The 12,527-nt window shown below is 37.8% G+C and overlaps 1 protein-coding gene across 4 annotated transcripts in view; it reads right to left on the bottom strand.

The window, feature by feature from the left end:
• Positions 1-2,496: 2,496 nt before the first annotated feature.
• The window catches only part of DOP1B (DOP1 leucine zipper like protein B), a 50,138-nt gene continuing 40,107 nt past the window's right edge, over positions 2,497-12,527 (bottom strand). For all 4 annotated transcript variants that reach the window (XM_086765186.1, XM_086765202.1, XM_086765194.1 and 1 more), the window contains 11 exons: positions 11,352-11,493; positions 10,866-10,948; positions 10,526-10,635; positions 7,718-7,864; positions 7,233-7,294; positions 6,425-6,553; positions 5,789-5,925; positions 5,399-5,454; positions 4,752-4,901; positions 4,138-4,267; positions 2,497-3,451 (listed from right to left, as the gene is read on the bottom strand). In XM_086765186.1, coding sequence (XP_086621312.1) covers positions 3,194-3,451; positions 4,138-4,267; positions 4,752-4,901; positions 5,399-5,454; positions 5,789-5,925; positions 6,425-6,553; positions 7,233-7,294; positions 7,718-7,864; positions 10,526-10,635; positions 10,866-10,948; positions 11,352-11,493 — 1,404 coding nt within the window. In that variant the 3' untranslated portion in view covers positions 2,497-3,193. The remainder of the gene's footprint in view (positions 3,452-4,137; positions 4,268-4,751; positions 4,902-5,398; positions 5,455-5,788; positions 5,926-6,424; positions 6,554-7,232; positions 7,295-7,717; positions 7,865-10,525; positions 10,636-10,865; positions 10,949-11,351; positions 11,494-12,527) is intronic.

Genomic DNA, 12,527 nt, shown 5'->3' with positions numbered 1-12,527 from the left:
TGTGTGAGCAGTAAAGGTAGTCTAAAAACTGAAAATTGCATTTGAAAATGTATTTCAAAATAACATTTAATAGAAGAATTACATTCAAATATAGTATTGAATACACTTAACCATTACTTAATGCTCTGCATTTCAAGTTCTACTGTTCTTTGGCAGCTACCTTGGTTGCACATACTGTTTTTTTTTCCCTTCATGAAAATGAAATCCTTTTGAATATTTAAATATGTCTCCCTCTGTGTATCATGCACTGTTGCTATGCTATCTTAAAGCTGAAGTATCCGAAAGAGTCTTGGTTGTTCTGAAAACAAGCAAAGAACTACACAGCAAAGCAAAAGCGTTTTCTCTCCTGTTCTCGATACCGAGTCCTAGGCAAAAGTTTTTCAGATTCATCTACAATTACGTCATTCAGCTTTGGCAGTACCAGTGTTAGAGCAGTGTAACCCACCTTCATGTGGATTTAACAGCAGTAACATAAGAAGTAAAATGACTCCAGTTAGTCCCATATAGAAAAGGAATAAATTTATGCTGCTAGAGGTACCTTTAGGCCTATCTAACTGTGCTCCTCCACCACCCAAGTAGGACTTTTTTAGTTTGAGCCTTTTTCTCCTTATTATTTATAAGGACATAATTTATATAGCCTATTTATAGTGATACAAGATCTGCTTATATACTAAATTTTAAAGAACATTTTCTTACTAAGAATTAGATTCTGCTTCAGTGAAAGGATTCTGCAAGTCACAAATATCTGAGGCCACTTAAAGCAGCCATCTGCAGAACCACAGGACAAAGGTAAATGTATGCATGAAGGCAGGAGTTAGAAGGAAGTGGTATTTTTGTAGAAGGCAAGATCATGTTAGAAGTTAGAGAGTTATACAGACTAAGTAACAGATTCTGTTTTTAAAAAGTTCACCACCAGAGCTTGAGGGAGAAGTGACTGACGTCTGATCCTCTGCACATCTGAAGTACAGGCAGCCAGAACGGGATATTCCCTTTCAAGGGGAACGGTGACAAACCCCTCAGTCTAAGTTACTGGTTCACCACCTCCAGTTAGTGAGGAAACCATGTGGAGACATAGGTTTATAGCTTATAGGAGAATGTTAAACAAAAGGTTTGTTGGCAAAAAGTTGTCTTAGTTTTTAATAGCCCATTTGACAGCATCTCATCAGCATTTTAAGAGAAATACCCAAGTATGGAAAGCAACCGCCAGAAAGCTGAAAGTAAAACTACCAAGTAATCCTGAATACTAGCAATATTCTCTTTAAAAATTATTGAAGATATGTAAGTAATTAACACAAACATTTAAAAAATATCCCGCTCCAATTTTCAAGTAATGCTTTAAAAGGTTAACTTTTCACTTGTGCTCATTCCGGTAGCATTAGAGATCATTAATAAACTATATTAATACAAATAATTCACATACCTAGTGACTACACAATATTACACTTCAGTCTATCACTTTCCTTAACTGTAAAAATTCACATAAGCTATTTAAGTTTAGCATAAGCCTATTAAAGTATTCTCTTCATAGAGCATTACAGCATTATCATAGTAAAGCATATTGTTCAGTGTTTCATTATTTTAGTTTATAATCCAAAGATGAAAACTTCATATATCTGTAGGTAAAAACCACTGCAGAGTAGCCTTCCTTGTTTGTTCTGTGAGTTTTGAAAAAAAAAATAAATCCCTGACCTCACAACCTGGTGACATTAAACAGTACATTTTGTACGTGCTTTTTTAATTAGCAAAACCAAGAGCAGTGAAGTCCAATACGCAGCACATTTACCTCCCTTGCAATGTTCCACATAATACAAGTAGCATGTACCAGTCTGCAGGTATATCTTGCAAAACCAATTTCTCCGGAGGCAAAGGTGTTGGGGAAAAAAAAAAAAAAAAGCAGACAAAGCTTTTCACTGTGAAAAAAACTATAACCTTCCACTCACAGACAAACCAGCATTGCAAATGCAATCAGATAATCCACTAAACACGAAAATTCAATGGAGTCTACCTCCTCATTTAAAAAATGTTCTACTAAGCCTTTTGTTGTATGTGTTGCTACAATGATGCTTATGTGCTAGCTGTGAGAAGTGTCCTTCAGACATGCAGCTGCACTGTTTGGTGGTAGAACTAATCCCTGTCCCGCATGTCCTGGGCGGTGGTAGCAGTGCAGTTCTGAGAAAAGGTGTGCCATGAACATTACTGTAGACATGGTACTGTGATGGTCTCCTTACCTCTTTTAACACCTAGGAACAGCCAAACACATTCTTTTGTATAAAAAGTGTTCTTTTAAAAAAAGGGATTTTCTTTTCATTTTAATTAGGCTGTTGGTATACAGCAATTTCTATTTTTACAGAATTATTTTCACTTATTATTTCAGAAGTTGCAAAATGACCTTAGTCACTGAAAGAACAAAGTTTTTTAATTAAAAAAACTGAATTAGAGTATTTTTAGTCAATTAATTAAAATAAAAAGTTCTCAAATAATGTAAATTACAAAATGTTACTGCATAGCTTTGTCTTTTATGCATGTGTTTATCTTTTATTTAGGACTCACTAATCCTGAAGAATGCTATTATAGTACAGAGTTGAAATTACAGACATGGTAAATATGCAGTTATTTGCGCAATGCTAGGACTTATAAAATACATCTGTTTGAAATTTAGGTGATTTGTTTAGAAGTTGATAAGTTTTAGGACAAGTTAAAGAAAGGAGAAATAGAAGTGGGCTTTAACCTCGGGAAATGGCTGATCTGCAAACTGATTGTACACTGACATGCAATATTAGCTTTTTCTTAAGTTTACTTTCAGAACATAGTTCCAAAAGCAGTTTCAAATACTTACTTGCGAAGTTACCGGATAAATGTTACTGTTGCTATTTTCACCAAGACAAAAATATTTTTCCTTTATTTACAAAATCTCTTTAATCCTTCACATTGAAAACAAGTAAAAGAATACAGTAACTATGATAAATTACCACCAAACCGTACTTTTCCCCCCTACCCTCAACCCTCCAGGAACTGAGGAATCCTGCTTTTTCACACCAACTCAGAAACCTGGATTATTGAAGAGCACTCCACAACAGCAGGAAGAAAACCCACAGTGTAGCTTCAAAACCGGGGAAAAAAAGAGGTGAATTGCAGTAATGTTTTCCCTTTTTTTGCTATTTATTCATCTCGAGCCAAGTGTCCGACGTACAGCTTAACTTTCCATGTTTTCAAGAAAGTCACATTCAACGCTCTCTTCAAGCCGCTGCAAGATCTTTATGCCATTACTGCCAACGTAGTCCACAGAGAGAGATGCAGAAGTATGTGAATTCTGGGAATCGCTCCTGTTTCCTGTAAATGCGCAACACAGAGTCTTGAAGAAGGGTATAAGCTGAAGGATGCTAGATACAGAGCGAAAGTTCAAAAGAGGACATTCATGCTTCTTGGAAATTCCTTCAGTGTTGTTTGTTTCCTGTAGGCAAACAAACCAAGATTTACTAAGAGATTTGCATTAACACACAATGTTGTTATGGCTTGTCTGAACCCTGTATTGTACACTTTTTTTCATACTAAGAGATCCACAGCCTACAACCAAATCACAATATACGTTGTATAGATGGTATACCAAGTTATTTCTATGTTTGGATTCGAGGTTGCGTTAAATGAAAGTCTCCCATGTTCAAAACGTGGAAAGTTTGGACTAGTCTTCAGAATCAGATATCAAACAACAACAGAATACAGAGATATCTCTGAGAAATATTAATGCCCCTATTTTCTTTTCTGGAGGAATTAATATTGAACCTTAATGGTAATTTATAATGCTATTATGGTAAGCTTTTTTGACAAAATACAGCATGCTCCTTTTTATAAATACCAGTTCTGTCTGAGACAAATTGTTTTGACTGAGTCGTTGTGGTCAGATTTAAGGGAACAATAGGAAAACTGCCTATTGTTCCCTCACTCAAAAGTAATCTGATATCTTCAAGATATAGATAGATATATGTACATATATGAAAGCAGGCAGATAATTTTAAAAAGTGTCATGAATCTTACTAGAATATGCAAAAACCTCTTGCCTAACTTAAAATCTTGTCACTTGTTTAGAAAAGTAAGTGAATGGATTAAAAAAAATATTCAAGTGAAGCATTCTTTCTTTACCCCATATTTCATCTTCAGCAGATCCATGATTCTTATAATATGTGGTCTGCATTCCTGATGATTTTCTATGAGATGAGAGGTCACAGTAGATGACTCTGTGTCCACCTCTGGGACAAATGCCCATTTGTACCTGAAATAAACAGATGACTTGATAAGAAGACAGGCAGAAAAAAATCCTTGTTTGGATCATACATAGTTTAATAGAGCACTGGTTTGTTTACCAAAAGAGCTGTTGTAACTATAAGTTTATGCTATTACCAGAGCCAAACTTAATGAACAAGGACGTTGCTATCATGTCAGTATTTTTATGCGACCGGCTGAAAAAAATTTCCAAGTGTGTGCAAAGGGAAGGCAAAGAAGAGTCTCCATCTTTCTCTTCTCCCAGTTTTTCCCAGTTAGAGAACCTCCTAATGAGGGTTGTGAAATCCTCCTACACTGACAAGACAGAATTGTTTTTCCAAATACCCCAAATTATATTTATCTGAGTATCAACATCCACACTTGTAAAAAGAACTAATGGCAAAATTAAGTCTACAAGAAAATAGACCTGGAATTACTTTAAAGAATAAGAATGGTAAGAATTTGGAAAACAGGTAAGTAATTAGAGGACTTACATTTGAAACAACTGCATCCTGTCAGGTGGAAATGAAAGTGCTGTGTCCAAAAACTTACAAGCTGATAAGTACAACGACAGCTCATTCTGCTGTATATCAGATCCACTGCCATCACCTGAGACTTTCTGTTTGCTTATTTTGCTGTTGCTTCTGTGTTAGTTACAACAAAGAAACATACCATTAAAACATAAATCCACTAAATGTTTTTCATTCAGCAAAATAGAAATGTACACATTTACACAAATGAGCACTTGTACCAGGTGCAACAAAAAATATTTTTATTCTGTATGAGCACTGTGATTAATATAAAAGGCTATTAGAAGAAAAAGTAATCTAAAATATTAAGAAAAAATGTCAACATGTTAAAATATTAAAATGCTGACTTAGCATCTCTTCTATTTTTGTATGCAATAAGTGGTACTTATGTTTTTTGAACATACTACTATTTCAGCTGCTGAAAAAAAATCCTAAACTATGATTCGTCAGCACCAGAAATACACAAGTGCAATAACAAAAAATCCTGTTGTTTCCTTCCTATCCCAGAGAAGCAAATAAATATATACATAGATACATATTTTCAGATACAGAATAAATACAATCGTTACCAGCTTTCACAAGTTGTCTATCAGACAAATGGTAATTCTTACTTTGATGGTTCATCTTCCTCAGTTAAATCTTCTTCCAGCTGTAGAAATGTCTGAATCTTTAAAGAAATAATTATTTATGGCAATGCTGAAATGTTCATACAACTCAGTCACAAATATATGCTTCACATAGCATAAGGAACCACAGACTCTTAGGTTACTTTTATGACTTGCAACAAATTAACAAATCATGCAAGAGATTACAATAGCAACAACAACAAAATTAATGAAAAAGGTATTTCGTAATGACATTGTTAATTCAAATTATCAGACTAATACAGAACTATGAAAACACTTCCTTTTTTTGAACAGAAGGTGTATTTGGAAGGAAGAAAACAGTGAGATAGGAAAAAACACGCACTAATTAGTTTCAAATTACTACTTATTCCTTACCAATTCAGTTACCATAATTGGCCACAAGGAGGTTAGATGCTGAGGAGAAATCCTTAACAAAAGAACTCTGAAGAAGAGAAACATCTGTGCAGCTGCTATTGAGTTCTGCCCAACACGGAGGTTCTCAGTCAGCCGTTCTGAAATAAACATTAAAAAGTAAACAAATAATTAAAAAAGAGTGTTGTTTTGGGAAATTAGAAGTGTAGAAGGTGGCAAAACAACATATGTGCTTTATCAGGTTTGAGTTGAGTCCCTTGTGCTCTGTTAACAAAATTGTGATTCAGAAAAAGTCTGAAGACATAGTGGTTTTATACTGGACAAAATGATGTCAAAACTGACATTTAAGGAGAATAACAACATCCCAAGAGTGGCTGGAAGACTGACGCAAAATAATAATGTTTCCAGTTATATTCTATGATTTCCAGACCAAAGACTTTGGAACCCAGATTCTTGTCTCCCTCTTAATGAGGTTATTTATTTGTTAGAATTCAGAGATTCACAGCATCATAAATTTTGTTAAAAACTTTAAAAAAATGGAAGTACAAGTTAGAAAATAAGTGACATTCCTTTCTCACACAATTTATATATGTGTTACAGCTGCAAAAAACAAAAAGCAGGTGAAACTACAAATCTTACCTTGTATTAAGGGAAGATAGAGATGATACTGATCAATCTCTCCACTAAAGACAGCGAAAGCTTGCCGCTTTAACAACATTGCTTTTTGCTCAGAACTTGGGTACAGTTTTAAGGCGCTGCTCTGCATATCTATAACAGAGATAAGAATTATCTACCCTATAAAGACTTCCTGTGTTTTGGGCTGAAAATAATTCCTATGTCCTGAAATCTTTTAAATAGAAAAACTCTCTTCAGGACTACAGATTGGTGAATTAGTCTCTTACTGTAAGCCTCCAACAATTCTTTTAGAAGATCTGAAAAAGAGACTAAAGCTGCTTCTTCTTTTGAAGCTCCAGGCAAATTTAAGGGGTCCTATCCCACCCCTTCCCCCAGGACTTACTCTTCTACACTTTTCTTAAGCCTGAATTAGAGGTCAAAGCATATTGCTCAAAGGTTTGCTGTACTGGTACACAGCAATCCTACAGCTCGATGCAAAGTTAGCCAAAGTCTCCTTGTTTTCTAGTAGAGAAGAGCTGCAAAAGGTCACACTTCAGCAACTTAAAATTACGGCAAAACGTGAATGTGGGAGTCCAACATTAGCACTTCTAGCACAAAAATACTTACGGTGTGTTCTAGACATGAACAAAATACGGAATTAACTTAGCACAGCTTTTACCTGTGAGTAAAGTTGACAATACAGTCAATTATGCAGATGCAGCATTGTCTGCATTTTATTGATACAGTAGTATATTAAAAATGCACCCAATAGCTCAAATGCAAATAGATTTCAACTCAATGTAGAAATAGGTTATCAGCAGCTGATACTTACTCATTAAATCTTTAAACATAGTTTTCTCGTGTGTTAGAAGATGATCAATAATGGATCTCCAGCTGAATAAGACATAGAAGGAATTAGATAACCAGAGAAAGTTTTGGTATAGATTCACCTCAGAAATTATTTTGGTCAAATATTTCATACAGGGAAACAGTTTCCAAACAGTGTTCAATATGCAGACTCTTATCTGGTTTAACACATACTGCATTCTAGGTCCCCCAGCACTACTGTATGCAGTTCCCTAACCACTAAGGGGCATATGAGCATAAGACGAGCTTATTCTTATGCACTGTAATGAAAAGCTAAGTGCTTATAATGTATTTAGTAGAATTAGTGGCTGAGACCCATTTTTAACATTATTACATTCTGTAAGAAACTACTAAACAGAATTTTATTTTCCAATATTAGCCATTCTTCTTTAAAGCCTTTCTTTGCAAATTCGGAATAGAATCTTAGAGTGCTACAATCTCATGTCTTACTGAGTGCATGAAGTGTCCATCTGGAAAAAAGCTGGATCCATATACAACTCGAGAACTTCTTTTTTCCAGGCTCGCTTGGTATAGGCATATCCACTCAAGGAGCTGAGCAACTGAGCACCAGCACGAAAACTAGGAACGTTGTAGGCACTGGAGAAAGAGAACAATAACAATAAAGATACATATTTTTTGAAGTTAAGTTTATATAACCAGAAAATACATTCCAGGGTTACCCAGAACTTCTAACCAAATTGTCTCAGTAACAGGCTATGTCTACATTAGCTCATAACTGGGAGCAGCAGGAGATCAGTAGATCAAAGCAGTTTGTGCGGAAGCTCCTCACATTTCCACTGCACCTGGTTAGGGGAGATATTTTCAGATTGGATGTATCACAGCACAGTACAGCTACAGAGGTGGTTCAAAGCTTCCCCAAAAAAACATTTTCAATAAGCTTTACATCCTTGTCAGCAGACCCCCTTAGAAGGTACCACAGTAGGCTTCATCTGTCACCCAGATCACACTTTTGTGTCAGTTCTCACGTCATCATCACCTGTATAAAAATCTCACACATAAGACTTTTTCTTCTTGTGCTGCCCTATGCACCACCCCACTCCAAATTTGGACACCATACTCTGCAAGGCCCAGTAGGGAAGGCATGTGTGAGGCCCAGGGCAAAGGGACCCTGCATGAACTAACACTTGTCCTCTGGCACCTCAGTTTGACTGAGGACACAGATGCCAAACATGTTCCTGCTATGAATCCTTGCTATGATAACTGCTATGCCCATTGCTGAACAAAGGTTTCAGGTCAGGGAGGTGGTGCTCAGACTGACAGGAATATGACTTTTGCTTGAGAAGGGATGCTGTCAAGGGCTTCTATTGTGAACTGGCACCACACCTTCACAGAAGGTTTCAGCAGCCCCTGTGTTTTCAAGGTGGAGGGGTGAAAGGCTACTGCCTTCTTGTGGAGCCCAACAACCAAACTTCTGCCAACCTGGGGAAGACAGTGGCATGAAGATAGAGATTATAGTCCAACTGCTGAGCAGCATGTATGAATGACATTAAAATCATACAGCCCATCTATGAGCTTGATGGTGGGTCCACATTCTTAACCAGTGACCATCTTGTTATGGTTATGGCTACACAGATCACAAGGACTGCTGGCCTTGCCAGGCCAACATTGGAGAACCATTGAGAGACATCTCTAGACATCTCAGCAACATCACCAGGACTCTGATGCCCATGTCTTTTGAACCATCAATCTCAGACCAAAGGCCATGGTAGTAACTTCTTTGCAGGAAAAAAAAAAGCTGGCTGGCTCCTGGTGTTCAGATCTCCTTTTGCATTGCAGAAGTCATCATTTATCCCCTGCACCAGTTCACAAGGACATCCTGACAGCAACGGTGTCCATGCCAATTTTAACTGTGCCATTTCCACACATGGGGCGGAGATGGAATAAGTGTTTGGCTTGCAGCCACTGTCTTGGCACAGCAGCATGATGCTAGAATTACCAGGAGCAGTTTCAGTGGTAGCTGTATGCAGGGTTTTCCATATCTGCTGTGAATGGTGAGGGCATCAGATGCATGTGCACAATGGAATATGCCCTGATCAACAAGGGTGACATACACTCCATACATCAGGAATCTGACTGGCTTGGTTAGGGGCGAACCTGGTTCACCCCTGGTTAGGGGCTTTCTGCCCTTGGTAGGCAGAAAACATTGTAATAGATACAATGGAAAATGCACAAATATAGCAAATAGAATAGCTTCCCAAAATTTCTTTGCATCATTTTTAATCCATCTTCCTTGAGAAGGAGCATGGAAATGTCTTCAAACCCTGCAGCACCCTGAGGCTTGCTGGCTTTAATGCTCATTTCCCAGTGACACTCAACCCTTCGTCCCTTTCAGGCATGCCTGGTTTTATCTTCCCTGACCCTCTATACCCTTTTTTGCTCTTTACTGTATACTGCTAGTGGTTTTGACTGTGACCTAAGTAACCCTTGAGACAATCCCCACTACCCCCCACACCCGTGAGCTGTGGCTGATACTCTCCCACACCACACTATAGATTGGTCTGCTCAGAAAGGCAGCAGCCAGGAGGAGGGGAAGCTTGATACCTGCTACAGCAAGAGCAGCTGCAACTCAGAAAAATGGAACTGGCAGTGAGCAGGGAAGAGAAGTGGAGGTTTGCTTCCTGCCTCTTGGCAGAGAGCTGCTAGAAAAAGGAGGATGTGCTTTCTAAAAGATTCATGAATAGTACTGGAAGAAAGGTGAGGAGAGATGCATGAGGAAGGCTGAGGAACAAGGACCAGCTGATAAGGCCCTGGAAGATGGAAAGGAAGCTGTCACAGCATGGAAATGTTCTCCTCTCCTTCCTCCTGTCCCTGTGTGAAAAGGGTTATACTGTTCAGGTAACAGAGGGTATCATCCATCTTTCCCACATCTATGCGTTTGACTGAAAAACTAGGCAGAGTATAAGGAGATATCATACTTCTCCTGTTTCTTGACGGGTCCTGTGACCTGCCCAGTGCTCTGCTGCCCCATCCCACAGCCTCTCTCCATTACCTAACATACACAGAAAGGGAGCTTTAAGTAAAGGCCAAAAACTCAGATGGGAGGAACACCTACAGCTGAACAGAAACAGCTGTCACAAAGCTCAAACAACAAAAGGTTTCAGTTCCTAGGGGAAATACAGCTCGTATCTTATTAGAATAGAAAAAGGGGAGAGGACAAAGAAGAAAAAGCAAAAGCTTTACAGTGTGTTCAAAAAAATCAGACTTAAGAAAAATCACATGTGCAGAGAGAGAAGTCACCTGTGGTTGCGTAGATAAGGAAATACATAATAAAGCAAACGTGAAATCAATGGCACAGCTTTCTCCTTCTCGTCGCTCCGGTAAACCATGTCCAAAAGAGGAGCAAGAACCTTAAAAATGAAAAGAATGTATCTTTAAATCTCTAGTTGGTATCTCTGACAAAAGGGGAAAGCATGCCATATTTCATGCTAGAATGTGTGTGCACATGGGATGCCTCAATAAAGATTTAAGATCCCATTTAATCTACCAGGAAAACCCAATGTATTCCTCTGCTCAATAATATCAATAAACAACTACCACACAGATGAAAGCAGCAACTACAAAACTGATTCCTACTTACTTCTGCAAGGAGAGAAAGAGCTTGGACACTGTATATTGAAGGAGCAGAGGCAGAAACCATTGAAGATGGTGCCACTGATGTATCTAAAAGAGGCAAAATAATTTAGTTTTTCCTTCAGACATGTTTAAATTTTGCTACTTCCTAATTTTCTTCCCAAACAGAACTGTTATTTGCATATCGGTATTACAGTGAAATGCTTCTGGGCATGTTGCCACAATGACATACCACATGCCCCGTGGTGTTCTGTCCCATGTATTGCATGCACCTGTAATAACTTTTTTTTTCTATATTATACTCAATCGGCAGATATTTACTAAACCCACTTAGGCTGACATTGTTACTGGATGATAATCCATTTTTTTAATTTTATTTTTTTGTCTTATTGCTCTTGTCTCATGCAAACTACACACTATCAAACACTTTGTACTCTTCACTGACTTAAGCAGAACAGAGAAAGTAGCAGAAAGTCAGACAAAATCACATTACCGTTCACATCTTCAATGTTGAAGTCATCTGGTAAAATCTGAGGCTGAGCTTTCACTTCTAAGTTTCGGCTCAGCCAGCTAGTCTGCTCCAGAGAAGAACCAGCAACAGTCCCTACAGCCTCCAAGATTTTTTGGGTCACCTCCTGTAATACAAACAGGGAATATGGCATCAGATGAAAGCTATAATCACTTGGCCAATCCAACAAAGTCCTTTCTATATGGGATGTGTCAGGAGGATCAGAAGTAGGCACTTTTATCCCTTAGAAACATAAATACTACTCTGATCTAACTACCTGTGCTCTCAAGGTAACAAACTGGTGCCCACTTCAAATAGGAACAGGCAAGAAAAATTTAGCTTAGTAGGTTTTAGTAATGATTTTCCATGCATGTCATTAACTTAGTATCAATTTGGCATCAGTCCTGCCACACTTCACATATCTGTCATCTGTCAAAGACATGATCTAAATTGTTCAGCCCCTCAGAAATGGCATATCAATGCCTTTATTGTTTCGAACATTGTTCCTTTTTATTCCTTTTATATTTGAAGAACATTAAGTGAGGTAGAGCACTAAGTGAAACAAGGTTTTATTTTATGGCAATCCATCTCTTCATATTCAGGTCTTTCTACTAGGTGTAAGCAAGATCTAGCATAAAACTATGTGCATAGTCACACTACAGCGTATTTAATTCCCAGTGAAATGAAAAGATGGTCACCCTGATGAAACCAAACCCCAAGTATCCAAAGCAGAGGTCATTTGTGAAGAGGCTAAAAGATGGTAAGATGGTAAAGGACTTTTTATCATCATCATCATTTTGCTGGCAAGTCTCTGAAGCAGAAGTGGAGACTTAATTTCTCTGTTGGCCCACAAAAGTACTATAAACATAACACTGTCTCACCTCATACATAGCATTATGTTGGCTCAGAACCAAAACTGCACCAACGCAGGTGGTGCTTAAACTGTTCTGGTGAAATCACAATCACAAGCAGGAAGAGAATCCTGCTCTACTCCACCCCTTCTTTACATAAAAGGTAAGCTGACAGTCATTTACATTGCCAAACACAGCTCTGAGCTTCAAGGATAATTATGCTACTAATTTTCATGGATAGTTTTGAGATTTCAATATTACACATGTGACATGAACTCATGACATCACACTTGTGTTAGGATTTAAATTC

Source organism: Chlamydotis macqueenii, chromosome 1, assembly GCF_036417535.1.
Source record: "Chlamydotis macqueenii isolate bChlMac1 chromosome 1, bChlMac1.mat, whole genome shotgun sequence".
NCBI lineage: Eukaryota > Metazoa > Chordata > Aves > Otidiformes > Otididae > Chlamydotis > Chlamydotis macqueenii.
This window is presented reverse-complemented; position numbering and strand designations above follow the sequence as displayed.